The sequence below is a fragment of the Castor canadensis genome, chromosome 9 (assembly GCF_047511655.1).
Source record: "Castor canadensis chromosome 9, mCasCan1.hap1v2, whole genome shotgun sequence".
Taxonomy (NCBI): Eukaryota; Metazoa; Chordata; class Mammalia; order Rodentia; family Castoridae; genus Castor; species Castor canadensis.
In genome coordinates this window covers 81,915,918-81,936,683 of record NC_133394.1, presented here as the reverse complement: position 1 = coordinate 81,936,683, position 20,766 = coordinate 81,915,918, and the positions used below count along the sequence as shown (strand labels likewise).

The following is a 20,766-nucleotide window of genomic DNA, read 5'->3' as shown; positions in this document are numbered from 1 at the left end:
GGGTCTTGAACTTCTGCCTGACACTGGTCTTGGACTTCAATTCTCCTTACCTATGCCTCCCTCATAGCTGGAATTACAAAAGTGCCTCAACACATCCGTCTTGTTCTTTGAGATAGGGACTTACTAACTTTTTTGTATGGGACTATCTCTACCTCCCAAGTAGCTGGATTACAGGTGTGAGTCCAGTAATACTCTTAACTGAAAAAACATGAATTAGATCCTAAATGCATTTTCACTTTATCAGTAAGTCAGAGAAAAAAACAGCAAAAAATTTTCAATTTTACCATTTATAAAAGTAGTTATGCAACTTCAACAATCTCTTATCTAGGGATTTAACAATATTACAAGTTCAAAGTTTTTAGGAAATTAAAAGAATAACTAATAGTCCTTCAAGGGAATACAAATTTGTTCAAACATTTACAAAATAATCAATTGGTTACATAAGAATAGAGTGAAATTAGTCAAAACCAATGTCAAATAATTTGTTTTAAAAGTGGCAGTGCAATACAGTAAACAGTGGCCTTACTGACTAAATGGGAGAATCACCTAAAAGTATTTTTTGAAGATAATATATGAAGCAGTGGTATGTCTGGAGTCCCAGCTTTAGAGGGAAGCTGAGGATCTCTTGAGCCTAAGAATACAAGGCCAGCCTGGGCAACAGAATCAGAACTGTATCTCAGGAGGAAAAAAAAAGAATACATAAATTTTCACTTTTTTTTCCCATCTATAATGTCAGTATTTTATCACTATTTTACACCACTTTTTGGTAGGTACCATTAGCATCTGAGGTTGAAGTGAGGCCTCACAATAAAGAAGTTGTCTTTAAATATTTCATCTCCTCATTACTATGAGTATACTCATCTTTCAATGGCATCATTCTTCAATCTGATCCTCATTTCACATCTGAATATGTTTTGGTCCAATAAAGAGCCTGCATATTGATTCTGCTACTTATTTTTTCCTGCTGTTGTCAAGTCCTTCAAGACTATAATCTGACTGCTGATACATATGGGACAGACAGCTGTATGTTCCCTTTATTTCACTTTACTTCTTTTACAGTATTTCATATTTAAACCAGGCAGCAAGGGTATTAACTTAATATGTTAGATGACCACTGTATCATAACAATTGTAACTGGAATACACCAAGCTATACACATAACAGAGGCAGAAATATGTTAAGGGAAAAAAAAAATCATAGGAAACAAGATCTTCACCCCTGAAAATAAAATATAACATGCATACCAGTATCAAGCAGTATAATACAAGAACTCCATCAGATATGAGAAACAGACAGTTAAAGCCAGACTTTGAGACTGAATCTCCATATCCAGCCAGTTGTAGCCAGTCCAGAAAATGTTACACAGTTAATGTTTTGGGGGCTACAGTTACACTAGAGGACCCTGGTTCAGATCCAGCAATGGCTTATGAACTTGCCCACAAGCTGATAGTAGAAAAACAGCTTAATTTGGAAACCTTTAAATATGCTGCATGAAAGATGTTTATCTGCTAGCTTTAGCTCTCTTGTTTTTTATCCCTTAGGTTTGGTATGTCCAATAGGCATTACCTTTTGGGATGGGGCATTCTGTCCCATACTGACAAGTCCAGGATCTAATTTAATGAGCCAGTGAACTTCAGGGCTAAATGGATGGGGAAAGTATCTTTCACTGCCACTTTCCTTGTGAATGAGATAACCTATCAGCAGTAAACTACAATAAATTCTAATATATAACTAAAGGAAAATTTAGGAAGGCCTAGAAGGAAGGCTTAAATATAAAGTAGAATGTTTTAATGTTCTTAATAAATATTCATAAAAATACATACATATAATGAATAGTCTATTTTATAATGCTAGTTAAAACAATGAAAAGCTATTATATCAGTAGGTTTATTAATATCCCAGCTTCAAATTAACTTGTAGAAGTATTTTCAATGAAATTTCAATAAACATACTGGAAGGTATTAAATATAATGAGTAAAACTGTAATTTCAATCCCTTCTCTATTTTTACCAACAACCTGTTCTATTGGTTACTGATAGATTTAAACTAATCAATAAACTACTGTCTATAAAGGGTTTTTGTAAAAATGCATTCATTTTCTGATAATAAATAAATCCAGATCCATACAATTAGAAAAACCAGGATGGGGGCAAATAATAAAAAAGGAAAACAATAGGTCCTGGGTTCAAAATCAAACAATTAAGTCAAAGAAGAAAAAGTGTTTTCAGAGTCCCCTCATTAGGGAGCCATATAATCTCCACCATTCCTTAAGGTCTCTCAACTGGTCATTAGAATATTATTACATCTAAAGCCTTCATGAGATTTTCTCTGGCTCACTTTTTGCATGAGATACAAAAACAAAAAACCTGTAGACTTGTTCAGATGGAATTAGTATAGCTGAGTCTTTTGGTGTGCTAGCAGTTGTAACTGAAATTAAGGGCAGATTTTTCTCCTATAAGCATTCACAAATCCAACCAAGTAGCACTCAGAAAGACAAAACCATTTTTTTCTACTTCTGCAAATATCTAAGTAATTGAAAATCAACACCTAGAATCAAAGCAATGCATAAACTCATCAGCACCACATAGAATGATCTTCAAAAGGAGCAGGTCTCTTATGCCTTTATATTGATGAACAGGTTCTAATCTCCCCTCTAGGAAAAAATCCACTTTCTTAAGCAAAAGAAAATGTAAAACTCAACAAATCACATTTTTAGTCATCCAAATAAACAGAGATTTCAAAGTTTGAGCACTACTTTAAAATAATTTTCAGAGTAGGTGTGGTTTTCAAGTTACTGTCTTTCCCTACTCATTTATTTGCTAAGGCAAAAGTGCCAAACTTACCTTTATGACTAAGAACTCTTCAGCTACCATTCCACAAGTTTTATTTACTCACAATATAGCAGTCAACATTTAAATAGGACTCTAGTTATAGTTACAATTCAAAAAAGGTCATATCAAAATGTTTGTTGTCTTTCTTGCCTATCAGATATGACTAAATTATTTGTGGCTGGAACTCAAATCACATACAGTCAACCACATTACTGGATCCATGACCTACGTCTCGAATTTGGCTAGTTAAACAAGCACACACAGCTACACCTGCTCCAGCTCTGCAGTGAGACACAGATCCAACAAGCTCCCATCTGAAAAAAAGCATAGGAGAAAAAAACGTTATCTTAAAACAAAGCATAATTTACTTAAAATATCAATCAATGACAGAAACTCCTAATTATGAGACTGGTTTTAAAAGAAAAGCTTCCAAAGGGAGATAAAAATATTCCAAAGTTTTATATTAACAACTACAAACATTATCTAAGATTTCATTTTTCATAGTTTCATTTACCTGCAGTATACCATAGTCCAAAAATATTAAATAGAAAATTATAGAAACAAACAATTCATAGGTATTAAATTGTACACTATGCTAAGCAGTATGATGAAGTATTACATTCTTCCATTCTGTCCTTCCCTGGGACATGAATCAGACCTCTGTCCAGTATATCCATTCCATACTACTCACCCATTAGTCATTTACTTAGTAGCCATCTCAGTTATCATACTGACTGGTGGTATACCAGGGCTTTTGTTCAAATAACCTTTATTTTACTTAATAATAATCCCAAAGCAGAAGCCTAGTGATAATGGCAATTTTATTACAGTATACTGTTATTATTGTTCTATTTTATTATTATTATTAATCTCTTACTGTGCCTAATTTATAAATTAAATTGTATCATAAATATGTATATACAGGAACAAACACAGTATCTATATGGTTTGTTATTATATGTAGTTTCAGGTATCTGCTGGTGGGCAGCAAGGTGTACTGGGACAGATCCCAAGGGTAATGGAGGATTACTCTGTTCCTGGAAGATACCATTAAGGCATAGAGAAAACGCGCTGCTTACCTGTTCAGCACGGGATCAAATGCTTCCACCGTATTTAAGTATGCATTGCCATTATGACCACCAACTGCAAAGATTTTGCCCATCACTGTTGCGATCCCTACTCCACCCCTGGGAGTGGTGAGTGACGCCACATAATCCCACTTGTTGCTTCGAGGGTCATACCGCTCAACTGAACTCAGAGGAGAATTATCATCAAAACCACCTATATAAAGAAATATTTTAAAAATAGAATTATATGTTATGGGAAACAGATGACTAAATCTCAATTCAATAGCTTCTACCACCTGAACTTTTAAACCTATTTTAGAATGGTTTAGAGAAAATTAGGAAGAAAAATTCATCTAACGCTATCTATCACCACCACCAAGTACTATTAGACATTTGTACAATCCCGCTTAATTTAATTGGTATTTAACCTCCATGCTAGGATTAAAGGGGGGGAGGCGGCTGGCAGAGTAGCTCAAGCAGTGGTGCACCTGCCTAGCAAGCGTGAAACCCTGAGTTCAAACCCCAGTATGGCCAAAAACCCCCAAAACTTAGAGTGGAAAAAAGTGGAGTCCCTATAGCTAAGCAGGTCATTTAGAAAAAAGAAGAAAAAGCAATCATTCACAATTTGTCTTTGGCTTCTCAGGAGTAAGTTAAGGCTGAGATTGCATCTCTGTGTGCTGTACTTTTAATAGTAAGAAGACTTGAGAAGGGAATACACCACACTAAATCAAACGGCTCATCCAGATATAAGTTCAGGTTTCCAATTGTTTCCTTTAATACTATTATTGCTAGCATGATAACAGATAGTGGACAACAACTGAATTCTCACCAATCTTTGCCAAATTCACACTTTTCCTTCCACAGTCTAGGTGGTGACAGTCTTTTTCTGTAGATCATTCTAACAGTTTATTTAATATATTCCTGAGGGATATATACAGAGTTACTTTAACAATGCTGTCTTTTTTATACTCTTCTAAGTCTAAATGAATAACAGGTCTCTTTGGGGATTCAGCCTATTTTCCTGAAAATAGGAAATATTCATACTATGATGTTTCTTTAAAAACAAGGTCAATAAAAAAAAATCAAGTGAAACTTCTCTAATGGGCTTAATTTTATTAAGTCAACTGAAATAAAATTCATCAATTTTATGTGCATAATCTGATCGATTTTGACAAATCACAGATCATTGTATTACAACTATGATAATAGAGAGTTCAAACTAAACATGAAAGAATAAAAAACCATTAATGTCAACCTTAAGGATTTAAAAGTACATCTCAGGACTAATTGTGCAAAAGATTAAATGATATTCATTATTTGTTAAGTTGTTTAATGACATTTGTCACCATCCACTTACCAACAACATACAAACAACCATGAAGCTCGCTAACTCCATTGCCTGCTCTTCGTTGGCCCATTTCTTTAACTTCTATCCACTTATCCAGATGTGGATCATACCTCTCCACACTAGATAAAGAAGCCACTCCATCATTGCCACCTACTGCATAAACATGGCTCTAAATGGAGAAAAATAAGCAAAATAAATGACATTAGATTTTGAGTTGATTTAGATATGGTCCTAATAGTAGGCCAGAATATGAAAGAAGGCAACATTTCATGAAATAATATGATATATATATGTAATATTTCAGACCTTCCCTTATTTGACTATAGATGTGATGCAATGCCATCCAAAGGGCAGATTGCTGTATAACTTACCACTAGAGCCACAGAGCCAACTCCTCCCCGGGGAGTATTCATTGGTGCCACTGTACTCCACTGATTGGATTCTATGTCATATCTCTCCACGTCATTGAAGCAAGTATTGTCATCCAACCCTCCAATTGCATAAATTGGGCCTCCTAAGGAGGCCAAGGCAATTCCTCGCCTGCAAAAACAACAAAAAATACTTTAGCACCTGAGTTTGTTTCCAGGAAAAAAGTAGCAAAGAAAATGATTAAGTCAAGTCATTTATCACGGTAATCTTCAGAGTATGGTTTGTCTCCATTATTTTTAGATTTATCAAAGCCTCTGAACAGATGGCTAAAGTGTTACCAAACTATGCAACGTTAGGTGAAGAATCCCTTTAAAGCAGCCTACACAGGCAACTTAAAACTCAGCTCAAGTTTTTCTTTCTTGTTTTTTTGGGTGGAGGGTGTGGGGAGCTGGTGTTGGTGACTGAACTCAGGGCCTTGTACATGCTCATTACTAACTCAACCACTGAACTATACCTCCAGCCCTAAACTTGGATCAAATAATAAAGCAGAACAACAGAATACGACAAAGAGGTCCAAAATACTCAATTAGCAAACATGCAGTTACATAACTGAGAGATTAACAGGTTGACAGAGAATAGTTCGCTCTGTAGGTCAAAAGCCAATCTCATTTCTGAATTCATGTAATTGCATAGCTCATTTTGTTGTCACCATACAAAAGAATAATCATTTTACAAGCAGTGGCTAATTCCTACTCTATTGCTTTATTTTTCTTTGAAAGGAAGAGACTTAGCCCCAATTAAAAGCTAATTGATTACCATCATGATCAGAAAATAATTATCTCAGTTTCTTGAAGAACATATTATAACAATCAAAAATTAAACCCTTCTAAAACTATTATCTGTCACTAATTTGGATGCCAAGTAATGTACCATATAAATCCCAACTACCTTGTTTCTTCATCTGAGGCAAAGCTGTTATTGAATTAAAATAGGTAAAGTACTTACAACAATGCCTGGCCCCTATTTGGTGCTATGTATTTTTACAGGTTGAATATCCCTTGTTTGAAATGTTCTGAGACCAGAAGTTTATCAGATTTTGGATTTTAGAATATCTGCATTAGAGCATACTCAATTTCAAATTTTCAGAACAGCAATGCCCAATCGGTACTGGAGCATGTGGGTATTCTAGAGATTCTAACTCTATGTTTACTAGAGATTGTCCTAAGAAAGAATTAGGAGTAACATTAACATTCATTTTCAGTCTCCTTAATCTCTTTCCTCTGGGGAATAAAGCTATGACATAGAAAATGTGGTGGTTATAAAAACTTTCAGTTCTGCATGAACATGTGCGTGGGCTCTCTAGGACATGAATGTGTTAGATCAGAGGAGAAGTAAAGAAAGTATGCCTAATAATTCTCCCTCCTCCACAAGCCAAAGGACCAGGTGACATTTCCTACTTGGCAAAACTCTCTTCTCTTGATTTTCCTGACATCACACATTTCCGTTCTTCTATATCTCTGGCTGGTGCTTCTCACTTTCCTTTATCAGTAATTTCTTTACCATTAACTTACAGAGTTCTTAAAGGCTCTGTCCTAAGGCCTCACAGCACTCCATAATCCCTCTCCATAAGCACTGCACTCCTTCCTGAATTTATTTCTCAAATACACATATATTCACTTTCTACCTCCGATCTGGCTTACTGGCTCTTAACTTTAATCTGAAATGAAACCCACTATCCATGTCCATGTGGGAGACAGAATTTTAAGATGCCTCCATGACTGTCATTCCCTGGTGTTACCTCCAAGATAATGCTACATTATATGGCAAAAAAAAAGACTACCTGGGTGGGGATAGTCTAATCACAACCTCTTTAAAGCAGAGAGGTTCCTCCAACATGGAGTCAGCAAGCTGGTTTCAGCATGCTGGTTTTTGTCTGAAGATGACGGGGAACACCTAAAAAGGACCTGAGAGTGTGTTCCCAGCCAACTGCCAATAAAATTGAGAAACTCAGTCCTATAACTGCAGGAACTGAATTCTATCAATAACCTGAATAACCTTGGCAGTGACTTCTTCCCCAAAGCCTCCAGGTCATCTCCTAGCTCAGCCAATACCTCAATTCTTGTCTGGGAAGACCCTAAGTAGAAAACCTAAGCAAGCCTGCAGGACTTCTGAATTCTGAGCTAATAAATGTGTGTTGTTTTAAGATTCCACCTTTGTGGTAATTTGTTGTACAGCAATAGAAAATTAATATGCCCTCACCATAAGACAAAACTTTTATGCTATTCATCTGGTTTTCCTAATTCAGAAAAACAGCACCACTTTCAATTCATTGTTGAAGCCAGAAACTAAAGCAGTCATCTTTACTTCTACCTTCTTGTTCTTCCCACCACCCATATCTGATTATAAAGTCTTATTGATTGTGCATGTCTAAACTACCTCTCTAATATGTCCCTTTATTCTGCATCTCAATTTCTACCATTTTGCTCCAAACCACCATTATTTCTAGAGCAAACTATTTCAGCTCCTCCTATTTTTGGCAGTACTGGGGTTTGAACTCAAGTCCTCAAGCTTGTTAGGCAAGCACTCTACCACTTGAGTACTCCACCAACCCTGTTTTGTGTTGGGTATTTTCAATTTGGGTCTTGTGAACTGTTTGCCCAGGGCTGGCTTTGAACCACGATCCTCCTGATCTGCCTCCCGAGTAGCTAGGATTACAGGCGTGAGCCACTGGCGCCTGGCTAAAAGTCCTTTTTGGTCTGCCACACTGTTTTTACTTCACTTTTTCTTAAATTCCTCCTCCATTTTGTAGGCAGAGAACCTCTAAAGCAGAAATCTAATCTTGTCATTCCCCTTCAATACATATGAAGAAAAACAAACATGCATACATGTATCTACCCCCCCACCAATTCCAGCAGACAAAAATATTCTTGGCAAACCTGGGGTGTTTTTTTTGGGGGGGGGTTGGCAGTACTGGATTTTTTTTTAATTTTTATTTTATTATTCATATGTGCATACAAGGCTTGGTTCATTTCTCCCCCTGCCCCCACCCCCTCCCTTACCACCCACTCCGCCCCCTCCCTCTCCCCCACCAATACCCAGCAGAAACTATTTTGCCCTTATTTCTAATTTTGTTGTAGAGAGAGTATAAGCAATAATAGGAAGGAACAAGGGTTTTTGCTGGTTGAGATAAGGATAGCTATACAGGGCATTGACTCACATTGATTTCCTGTGCATGGGTGTTGCCTTCTAGGTTAATTCTTTTTGATCTAAGCTTTTCTCTAGTACCTGTTCCCCTTTTCCTATTGGCCTCAGTTGCTTTAAGGTATCTGCTTTAGTTTCTCTGCGTTAAGGGCAATAAATGCTAGCTAGTTTTTTAGATGTCTTACCTATCCTCACCCCTTCCTTGTGTGCTCTCGCTTTTATCATGTGCTCATATTCCAATCCCCTTGTTGTGTTTGCCCTTGATCTAATGTCCACATATGAGGGAGAACATACGATTTTTGGTCTTTTGGGCCAGGCTAACCTCACTCAGAATGATGTTCTCCAATTCCATCCATTTACCAGCAAATGATAACATTTCATTCTTCTTCATGGCTGCATAAAATTCCATTATGTATAGATACCACATTTTCTTAATCCATTCGTCAGTGCTGGGGCATCTTGGCTGTTTCCATAACTTGGCTATTGTGAATAGTGCCGCAATAAACATGGGTGTACAGGTGCCTCTGGAGTAACCTGTGTCACAGTCTTTTGGGTATATCCCCAAGAGTGGTATTGCTGGATCAAATGGTAGATCGATGTCCAGCTTTTTAAGTAGCCTCCAAATTTTTTTCCAGAGTGGTTGTACTAGTCTACATTCCCACCAACAGTGTAAGAGGGTTCCTTTTTCCCCACATCCTCGCCAACATCTGTTGTTGGTGGTGTTGCTGATGATGGCTATTCTAACAGGGGTGAGGTGGAATCTTAGAGTGGTTTTAATTTGCATTTCCTTTATTGCTAGAGATGGTGAGCATTTTTTCATGCGTTTTCTGGCCATTTGAATTTCTTCATTTGAGAAAGTTCTGTTTAGTTCACTTGCCCATTTCTTTATTGGTTCATTAGTTTTGGGAGAATTTAGTTTTTTAAGTTCCCTGTATATTCTGGTTATCAGTAATTTGTCTGATGTATAGTTGGCAAATATTTTCTCCCACTCTGTGGGTGTTCTCTTCAGTTTAGAGACCATTTCTTTTGATGAACAGAAGCTTTTTAGTTTTATGAGGTCCCATTTATCTATGCTATCTCTTAGTTGCTGTGCCGCTGGGGTTTCATTGAGAAAGTTCTTACCTATACCTACTAACTCCAGAGTATTTCCTACTCTTTCCTGTATCAACTTTAGAGTTTGGGGTCTGATATTAAGATCCTTGATCCATTTTGAGTTAATATTGGTATAGGGTGATATACATGGATCTAGTTTCAGTTTTTTGCAGACTGCTAACCAGTTTTCCCAGCAGTTTTTGTTGAAGAGGCTGCTATTTCTCCATCGTATATTTTTAGCTCCTTTGTCAAAGATAAGTTGGTTATAGTTGTGTGGCTTCATATCTGGGTCCTCTATTCTGTTCCACTGGTCTTCATGTCTGTTTTTGTGCCAGTACCATGCTGTTTTTATTGTTATTGCTTTGTAATATAGTTTGAAGTCAGGTATTGTGATACCTCCTGCATTGTTCTTTTGACTGAGTATTGCCTTGGCTATTCGTGGCCTCTTGTGTTTCCATATAAATTTAACAGTAGATTTTTCAATCTCTTTAATGACTGTCATTGGAATTTTGATGGGAATTGCATTAAACATGTAGATTACTTTTGGGAGTATCGACATTTTTACTATGTTGATTCTACCAATCCATGAGCATGGGAGATCTCTCCACTTTCTGTAGTCTTCCTCAATCTCTTTCTTCAAAAGTGTATAGTTTTCCTTGTAGAGGTCTTTCACATCTTTTGTTAGGTTTACACCTAGGTATTTGATTTTTTTTGAGGCTATTGTAAATGGAATTGTTTTCATACATTCTTTTTCAGTTTGCTCATTGTTAGTGTATAGAAATGCTAATGATTTTTCTATGTTGATTTTATATCCTGCTACCTTGCTATAGCTATTGATGATGTCTAGAAGCTTCTGAGTAGAGTTTTTTGGGTCTTTAAGGTATAGGATCATGTTGTCTGCAAATAGGGATATTTTGACAGTTTCTTTACCTATTTGTATTCCTTTTATTCCTTCTTCTTGCCTAAAGTACTGGAGTTTTTAATAAGGGCTTCCCACATGCTAGGTTGGTGCTCTACCACTTAAGCTACAACCCCAGCCCTTTTTGCTTTAGTTCATTTTTCTGGTAAAGCATTGCTTTTTTTTTTGCCCAAGGCCGGCATCAGACCATGATTTTCCTACCTATGCCTCCCCATGTAATGGGGATATGCACCACTATACCTGGCTTATTTGTTTTGAGAAAGGGGTCTTACTAACTTTCTGCCCAGGCTGGCTTCAACCACAATACTCCCAATCTACACCTCCCAGGTAGTTGGAATTATAGGTATAAGCCACTGTACCCCGAACTCTTTATTGCCTTTTTGGACAGGGTCTCATTATGTAGCCCAGGCTGACTTTGAACTTTAAGCATCAGCTTCCTGAGTAATAAGATTACAGGTATGTATCCTATACCAGACTACCTCCCCTTTTTTAAAGGCTCATCATCTCTCTCCCCAATCACCACCATTAACCTCACCTACAATCACTTAATCAGGTTAAATTTTCAGATCTGAAGTTAAACAAAGCTTGGTTAAGATCTTCTCCACTTCTCTAGCACCCTTTACTTACCCTGTGCTAAATAACATTATTGCCCTTAAGTATGTCTTTATTAGTCCACTAATCAGGTTTACAGAAGCAGGGACATTGTAGTCATATCTTCACCACTTGCTACGTCTTGCATGGGAATTTAGCTTTTATTGTTGGGCAAGCAAATCAACACACACATGCTTTGTTGGGATGATGGGCTGCAATAAAAACTGCTTCAACAAACAGCAGTATACACTTAAGTGGAAAGGTGAAAGAGGAAGCCAGGTATGTTACATGTGAAAATTATGTTGAAATACATGCCAAAAAGATGATTTGGGGGAATATAAATTATAAGCAAATGATGTGACCAACTGCAGCTCTATTATTTTTATATAGTTGGATGCCTATTGTAAATGCTCAAGATTTCACAAGATTAAAGAAATTCAACTGTTACTTTGATAGAAAAGTTTCACTCAATTCTCTGCTAAAAACTGAATCACAGAGCATGACAAAGAGTCAAGGAAATAAGAGTAAAAACATACTTTGGGTTTTCCTCCCTCATTTTACTCCATACATTCAAATTCAAACTATTTGTAGTTACCACTTAGTATGAAGCAAGCCCTATTAAAGTAGTAGGTTGTGAAAGATAATACCCTTTTTTTAGTACTAGGTTTTTCCCCTAAGATTCTTTCTCATGAGAAAAAAAGGGGAGCAAAAATATCTCTTCAGCACAGCTCTCTTCTGATTTCTATCTAATCCTTCATATTTTAATATGTGAAGAAAACTCAGTTAAAAACACATTGTTAAATTAAGCTGGAATAGGAAATTAGATGGCAATGCACTCCCAATGTACTCCCATGTACAGTTAGCTTTAAAACAACTTTTTTTTTTTTGCAGTGCTAGGGGGATCAAATCCAAGGCCTGTCACTAATGATGTGATGACTGCAGTCCCAGCTATGCAGGAGGCAGAGATGGGAGGACCACTGTTGAAGGCCAACCTATGGAAGAACTTGAGATCCTACCTGAAAAACAAAAAGGACTGAGGGTCGGCTCGTGTGGTAGAGCTCTTGCGTAGCAAGCATGAGGCCCTGAGTTCAATCCCTAGTACTGCCAGAAAAATTATTGACCAAGCTAGAGTACTGACTTACGTAACTAAAAATCTCCCCTTTAGAGAGATCTATTTACCAACATATACTCTGTTATAGATGAGAATTTAAAATATGAATGCTCACATAAAATCAGTAAAGAAAACAGAACATGAGGGTTATTTTCTTAACATGATAAAAAAATAAAACATGTGCTTTCAATCTAAAGTTGCTCTCATATTTAATAGGGAGACATACAGACATTTCCACCAAGAGCAGGAAAAGACAAAATACCAATCAGACAAGAAAAATCCATTACAAGCCTAAGAATATATGACAGAAGGTGACTATGGTCTATAGGTTAATTAATGGTATTGTATCAATGCTAATTTCAATCACTGTGCTATGGCTGTATGTAAGATGTTAACATAGAGGAAGTTGGGTGAAAGCTATAGAGCAAGGTATACTCTCTTACCATGGCACCACAGCATTTGGGGTCAGACAGTTCTTTGCTGTAGGGGCTGTCCTATGCATTGTAAGCTCTCCAGACACTCAATCCCCCCACAAAGGGGGACAAAATCATCTTTACCTAAGAAACACTGGTACACAGAAACTCTACAATTTCTGCAACTTTTCTGAAAAGCCATCTAAAACTGTTTCAAACAGAGACTTACAAAAATGCTCAAATACAAGTGAAAACTGTAACTAACCCAACAGTATGCTAAAATGTGATTCCATGCTTAAAAACACAAAATGTTATACAAAGCATCTTTTTAGATGCCTTAACAAAATGTGCTTGAGAAGGCAGTTTCTAAAAATAGAAAAAACTTAAAAGCAAGACCTTTCAATATTAAGACCATCAATTCAAAAGACATTTCCATGCTGATCTACCTCTTTGTGTTCATTGATGCCCTCATCATCCATTTGTTAGTGAGAGGATCAAACATCTCCATGCTACCTAAGTGTTCATTTCCATCATGGCCACCTACTGCATACACTTTACCTGTCAAATAAAGAAGTATTTCATGTGATTCCAAATAAATGAACTACTAACACTATAATCTATTTATAAATATTAGAATGTCATAACAAATTAATTTGCAATACTGCAACATCGAAATTATCAATGTCACTTCAGTAGTCAAGTAAAGGCCAATGTAAGCTTTCACTAAACATGCTGTTCTGTATGAAAGTATTTAAATGCTTTCAAACACCACTCTCCTGGGTTTCCTAACTTTTTATTACATAGTAGATGAAATCACCAATCATGCTTTCAAAAAAATTATACAACACAGTATGATCAAACTTTTTCTAAATGAAACAAAAAAATACACAGAGAGAATAGGATAACAGCTAAACAAATAATGGTAATAATAATAATATGATTATAGTTAAGCAAATGTTAACTGTGCTTATTTTTAGGTGCTTAGGTTGCAGATGACTTTAAATTTTTATTAAAAATATTTTTATATTTTCCTAAAAAAGCATTTGGTATACTTATATAATCAGGAAAGTGGATTTTAAAAGTTTTCTAATAATCTATCCATGTTTCTGAAATTTACTCATTTTTGGTAATGAGTTAGAAATCTCATTTCAGTAATAATAATAATTTGGTATAGAAAAAAGATCCATACTTGTAATTTGAGTTCAATAAACATCTTTCCTTACTTTGATTTTTTTCAAATATAAACTTAAAAGAGTTATTTTATTTATTTATTTCATTTATTTATTTCTTTATTTTTGCAGGGCTGGGGATCAAACTGAGGGCCTTGGGCATGCTAGGTAAGTGCTCTACTACTGAGTTATAGCCCCAGTTCTTGGTGTTTTGAGACAGGGTCTCTGTGTATACCATGCTGGCTTGAACTCCACAGTTTCTCCTGTCTCTGCCTCCTGGGTGCTGGGATAACAGGCTTGCACCACCAGGTCTGACAAAATTTTAACTCATCATTGCTACTTTAACTTTTCCTTGCTACTTATCTCCATATTTATATACTTATATGAAACAGGTTATACAATTAGCATCTGTGAGCACAAAGTAAGTAAATAATCACAACCTAAATATTTTTATTGATATATTAATTTTTTTACAATTCTGCAATTTTCTTAGATGAACAAAGAAACCTCACAGTTCAAGTATTTAAAAGAGCACTGTGATCATGTGGTATGATTTTAGGCACTAGCAGACCCACCTTCCACAGAGATTACGCCCACATGTCGCCTTCGACTATTCATCTCTGGTCCAAAGAACCAACTGTTTCTGTTGATAGAATAGCATTCGATACTGCGAAAGGGGTCACCAGATCCACCTCGACCACCTACACAAAACAGCACACCTAAAGGTAAAGCCACAAGATAGAGATCAAAATCACAGCTTCTGAAGCTTTTTAAAAAATTAGTATGGAAGAATATTTAGAAGTCAAAATTTTTAGTAATGGTAAAAAAAAAGCATTATTTGAGTAACATTCAATGTGATGTCACTAGAAATCTATTTACTTTTTCTCCCTTTATTTGTGTTTTTCAAAGAATATGATACATCAGCCATCTCTTCTAACATCTCATTCCATGTTTTATATCCTCACTTCCAGAGCAAAATTGCTCTTGCTAAGGACATTCAATCAACTTCTAAATTAACTTATTTCTAATTTTAACACAAATGCAACATCTGCTATGTTGATCTACTTGCATTTTGTTTTGGAAATTCCTTATTCTCTTGATAGCTATCATATCAAAGTTTCCTGTGTCTCCAAACATTGTTTTACCTTCTGCCTTCCATGTTCCATCCTCAGCTTATTTCTCACATACTTTATGCTTTCACAGGAAAAGTTCATCCTTTTCTTTTAAATTCTGTCTGTACCACAGTATTTTCCAACCCACATTTTTAAGTCACATTGCCACTTGATGTCCCACAGGCACCCAGTATGTTCAAAAGGATCTCCCCTCCTCCTCGCCTACCTAAACACCCTCTTCCTTCCCTGCAGTGTCCTAACCCGTCCTTTCTATTGCCTCTGCTGCTGTCTTAGTTCAGGCCCTCATCAGCTATTACTCAATTACAGTACTGCAAGATCTCTCTTTTCTTATCACTTAGATTATCAACAGAATAATCTAATGAAACGGTTCTTTCAATAGCTTTCTACTAGAAAACTTTAGTGAGGGCTAGTGGAGTGGCTCAAGTGGTAAGAGTGCCTGCCTAGCAAGCATGAGACCCTGAATTCAAACCCCAGTGCTGCCAAAATCCCCCCAAAATCATAAGAAGAATTTGTATTTCTAACATGTTCCCAAGTAAATGGTGACGTTCCATCAAAAAAAAGCATTCAGTGCCTTGAAGGTAAAACCTTAGATCTGGGGATGTGGCTCAGTGGCACAGTGCTTGCCTAGCATTCATGAAGCTGTGGGTTTGATCCCCAGCATCATACATACACACAAACACACACACACACACACACACACACACACACACACACACACACACAAAGGAAAGCCTTAGCACAGCATGAAGTCCCTCTGGGGTCTACCTAATCTCCTGCAACATACATACAGCGCTCACAGTGCTCATTCTTGGTATTCCTCCAGCACTTTTGGTAACTATCATTCACTTAACACACTATTGAAATGATCTATTACGTGACAATTGTCACCAGAGTCTAAACAAGGTTAAGACTATTCATTACGCAGTTATGCACTAAGAGGGACTAGCACAGTGCCTAGAATGTATGAGGCATTCAAGGAAAGTGAAATGGACTGAACCTCTTTTCCCCTAAGGAGCATCCAGAAGAACAACTATTTACTATTCAAAACCAAGGCTGCAGTTCTCTAAACCTTTCCTAACCATTTCAAGGCAAAAATAACTTTCAAGGCAAAGTATTTTTGTACTTTGTGGTATCAATGCACGCATAATACTTTATTGTATTTATTTTTTCAAATGTTTATTTCCCTGGAGCAGACTGCAAATTCTCCGCAAACAGGGCTGTCTATGTCTCTCTATAGACATTTCTAATACCTATTCCAGATCTTGCCACATGGTAAGCTCCTAATGTTTGCTGAATGATTGCATAATGAATGAATTTAACTGCTTGTGCTCTTTTCCAACTAATTCAATACTTTAAGTCAGAGAAATTTAAAGTTGGAAAAGACCTTAAAGGTCATGTAGTCAAGCTGGGCATGGTGGTAGATACTTGTAATCCCAACTACTCAGGATCATGAGTTCAAAGTTAGCGAGGCCTTATCTCAAATACAAAATTAGAAATGGGCACACTGGGGACATAGCTCAAGTGGTAAAAGCATTTGCCTAGCATACTCAAGGCCCTGGGTTCAACCACCAGTACATATGTGTACACACACACACACACACACACACACACACACACACACACAAATGTAGTCAAACTGTTCATCAATAAATGAATGGAAAGTATAAATATCAGGATGCAAATCCTTTCTCTGCTATTTTTCTGCGTGGTCTTGGCATACTTTTTAATTTTTGGCCTTCTCATCATAAAACGGGACTCGCATAATGAGGGTTGAAAGCTTTGTTAAAATCTACTACACAAAGTTCATATAATCATGTGAGACCACACGGATGCTGAGATGTTGAACTCAAATCTGGATTTGAAGAGTTCTTGCCTAACACACACAAGTCCTGGGTTTGAAATCCAGCATGAAACAAACAAACAAAAAAGATGGATTTGAATAATTTCATCAAATACCTTGAATTTATGATACATGATTCACAATTAAAAATAAAACTTTAAGGGCTCATAGAGTGCTTGCCTGGCAAGTGTGAAGCTCTGAGTTCAAACCCCAGTATTAACAAAAAAGAAAAAAAAAACCTCTATACCCCACCAAATTGTTTAGATTAACATATAGAAAGGAGAATTGGTAATAGCTCTTTTCATGTTAACCTAACACACAGGCAGGTGTATGACTTTCAGACTTTATATTACCTACATATAATTCTACTCTATTCACAAAAAACTACTGCCTTTTGTTGTTAGCTATTCCACAGAGCTCATTATTTGATAATTGTATACTAGTTAGCAGTAATCATACAAGAAGTCTCCATTCAGAGTTCCTCTTTCAGAATTGGACATTCTGTCATCTCTCAAATATGTTATTACACTTTTGTATATGTGTGTGTGTGTGTTGCTTGAGTTTGAACTCAGGGCTTCACACTTGCTAAGCAGGCGCTAATTTGTTTGTTATAAATATAAAAACTATAAATAAAAAGACTAAAAACTGTGGAAAATCAAGGTAAAGCTCATGCGTCCTGAAACATAAACACTTCAGATTTTAATAGTTTAATATGGTTCATTATAGACATGTTTGCTATGTTTCCTGCCTTTCTTTTGATTTGGTAAGATGCAAACCAAATATCTAAATGTATAGTATGTGTCAAGCCCCATGCTTGGCACTGGGGAAACAAACCTAACTCAGGACATGTCAAATAAATAGATTACACTGCAACATAGAAAAAGTTCAGAGGACTCTAATGGCCCTAACAGAGAAGCTAATTCTGCCTAGAAGAATCAGAGGACACCTCAAAGGAAGAGACTGGTTTCCTAGAGCCAAGAATGGTGGTACATACCTGTAATCCCACTTGGGAGGCTGAGGCAGGTAGATCGTGACTTTGAGGGCAGCCTGGGCTGTATAATGAGACCCTGCCTCAAAACAACAACAACAAAAAAGAAACCCCACCCTGTTGGTAAAATTAAATTGTGTACAGTGAGAATTATGAATATATATAAACTTATTTGTAAATCATTACCTTAAAGCAATCAGATACTAATTATCTTACAGTTAAGTTTGAGCACACATAAACAACCCTCAATAAATGAAAGATCCTCCCAGGGGAGTTGATAAAATGAGTAATTTAATTACCAGCAGTGTGCTTCCTTGGAGTTGTCCGAACGGAGTACTCAAAGTCAGGTACTCTGCTACTCAAATGAAGGTGGTAATTTCTTGCTTCATCCAATAAATCTCTACATTTTAGATTTTGCTTGACAATCTGTTCTTTTGCCACAACACCCATAAGAAAATCAACTGGCAATAATGGCAGACGAACCTAAGATCATGGATAGTTGTGATATCAAATTTAAATAATAATAGTTTGTTCACCATTTTCACTGCAGAATGTTCTCTTTTCCAAACTTATCTAGGGGCTGAAGGTGTAGCTCAATTGGTAGGCACTTGTCTAGCATGTGTAAAGTCCTGGGTTCAATCTCCAAAACCACAAAAACAAAACCTAGCCAGGAGTAGGGGGGTGCATCCCTATAATCCTAGTCACCTGGGAGACAGGCAGGAGGATCATGAGTTCAAGGCTAGCATGATAAAGTTAGCAAGATACTATCTCAAAAACAAAATGCAAAACAAAATGTCTAGAGGCGTGGTTCAAGGGAAAGGAGCACTTTGCCTAGTATGCCCGAGGCCTGAGGTTCAATCTCCAGTACCACAATTGTAATTGTAATTGCACTTTGAAGAGGCTTACTTCCTCTGCCTGTAAACATTTAAAATGAGAGCACCCGTAATTACAAGCAATTTTGTTAATAACAGCTATTAAAATTTTTGATATTAAGAATTTTTTATTAAAAATTTACATAATTGGGGGTAAGAGGGTGAGGGAGAAGGATGGAAGGGGTGAATCTAATAAAAATATACTGTAAACATGTATGTAAATGTCACAATGTATCCTCCATGTACAATAATTATATGCTAATAAAAAACTGGACCTATTGAAATTATGCTAAGACTAGGGAGAAGGGGGATCAAGGACTATGATGGAGGGAGTGAATTTAACTAAGCTTTATTGTAAGCACTTTTGTATGTGTACCAATGTACCCCCAGTACAACAATAATATAATAGAAATGTTTTAATTAGAAATAAAAATTTTAAAATTGGCATAATTATCTGTGCTTTTTATCAATCCCAAAGTTTTAAGAAAACATTTATTTAAAAAACAAGTAAGACTATTTCTCTTGTGAGTAGCATCACTTTACATCTCAGTAATAAATGGAAGGAGGGAGGGAAAATAAGAGACGGGGGTGGGGTGGGGTAGGGGATAGAAAGAGTAGAGAAAAAAAAAGGAGATCAAGAAAATAAAGGAAAAGACAGACATAGACCCTAAAGGGCCCATTTATTACCTCCTTATCCAAGTCATCCCAGTCTATAATTTTTAAAATATTCAGAGTAATAACAAAAATGACACATTTTTGAGGTTGAAAAAAATCAAACTATGGTGAGGGAAGAAAATGGAAAGTGATGTCTTATAGTTATTTGTAGAATAAATCTACGTGCATTAGGAATAACTACTTCCAGTAGCAAAATAATTCACTAAAATTTAGAAATTCAATGTAAAACAACAGAAATATATTATATTACTTTAGAGCTGTTTCCTTAAAACCATTTCCTAATACCATAAATATAATATTCATTACTACTCTTTCAACGAAAATTTTAAATATTCAGGTTAAAAATCATTCACATGTGACAAATTCAGACTTATCCTTAAAACAGTATAGAAAGTGAATGGAAAGTAAGAATTAAAGCTATTTTGTGATTCTGTTACATTAGTGGCTTCTGTACTCCTTCAAATAAGTTATATTTCTGTAAAAATGAAGTGTTGGTTTGCTTCCATATCATTTCAGCCACAAACAATCTTACTTTACTCCTACCTGTGCAAGTGTTTCATCCAACCATTTGGAGTGATGCTGAGGATTGGCAAGAAGCCACTTGATAGCAGCACTGTAGACCTGCTTTTCATTCTCAATATTTAAATCACTGGAGGACAAAAGCTTATGGAGGTGCTGGGGTGACACACTTACAAAGTCTTCACACTCCACTACTTCAGTAAAATGTTCACAGGCATACTGATCTGCCATGTCCATTAAGTCTATTCGATTATGACTTTCTGCAAAGGCTCTCACTGCCAGGCAGTTGGAGGGATGAAAATGTAACTTCATGTATTCACAACAAGCTCTGGCTACCAGTTCAACCTGCAGAATACAGGCTGCATATAAGAGAGGCTGGACGTTGTCAACAGTCAAAGTAAGCCGTGAAGAATAGACAAACTTCACCAAGTCTTCTATTGCATCACCATCAAAATCTCTAATCTCAATCAGTGTTTGCTTGGCTTCAGCCATTTCAGAGAGAAACATGGCTCTGAAGTAGGGAATAACACAAGCCAAAACCAATTTGTGACAAGAGATTAGCTTTGATCCAACCTGTTCAAAACAAATCAAAACAGACAGTTTCCTATCAAAATCTGCTTCAGATCAA

The 20,766-nt window shown here is 36.4% G+C and overlaps 1 protein-coding gene across 5 annotated transcripts in view; it reads right to left on the bottom strand.

Annotated features, from left to right (window-relative positions):
- Positions 1-271: 271 nt before the first annotated feature.
- Klhl8 (kelch like family member 8) overlaps positions 272-20,766 on the bottom strand; it is a 56,676-nt gene continuing 36,181 nt past the window's right edge. For 3 of the 5 annotated variants that reach the window (XM_074041797.1, XM_020184040.2, XM_074041799.1), the window contains exons 3-10: positions 20,163-20,711; positions 18,372-18,555; positions 14,687-14,830; positions 13,389-13,500; positions 5,618-5,786; positions 5,256-5,415; positions 3,911-4,112; positions 272-3,145 (exon numbers count right to left, since the gene is read on the bottom strand). In XM_074041797.1, the coding sequence (XP_073897898.1) occupies positions 3,022-3,145; positions 3,911-4,112; positions 5,256-5,415; positions 5,618-5,786; positions 13,389-13,500; positions 14,687-14,830; positions 18,372-18,555; positions 20,163-20,711 (1,644 nt within the window). In that variant the 3' untranslated portion in view covers positions 272-3,021. The remainder of the gene's footprint in view (positions 3,146-3,910; positions 4,113-5,255; positions 5,416-5,617; positions 5,787-13,388; positions 13,501-14,686; positions 14,831-18,371; positions 18,556-20,162; positions 20,712-20,766) is intronic. The other 2 variants (XM_074041800.1, XM_074041801.1) reach the window with 2 other exon arrangements.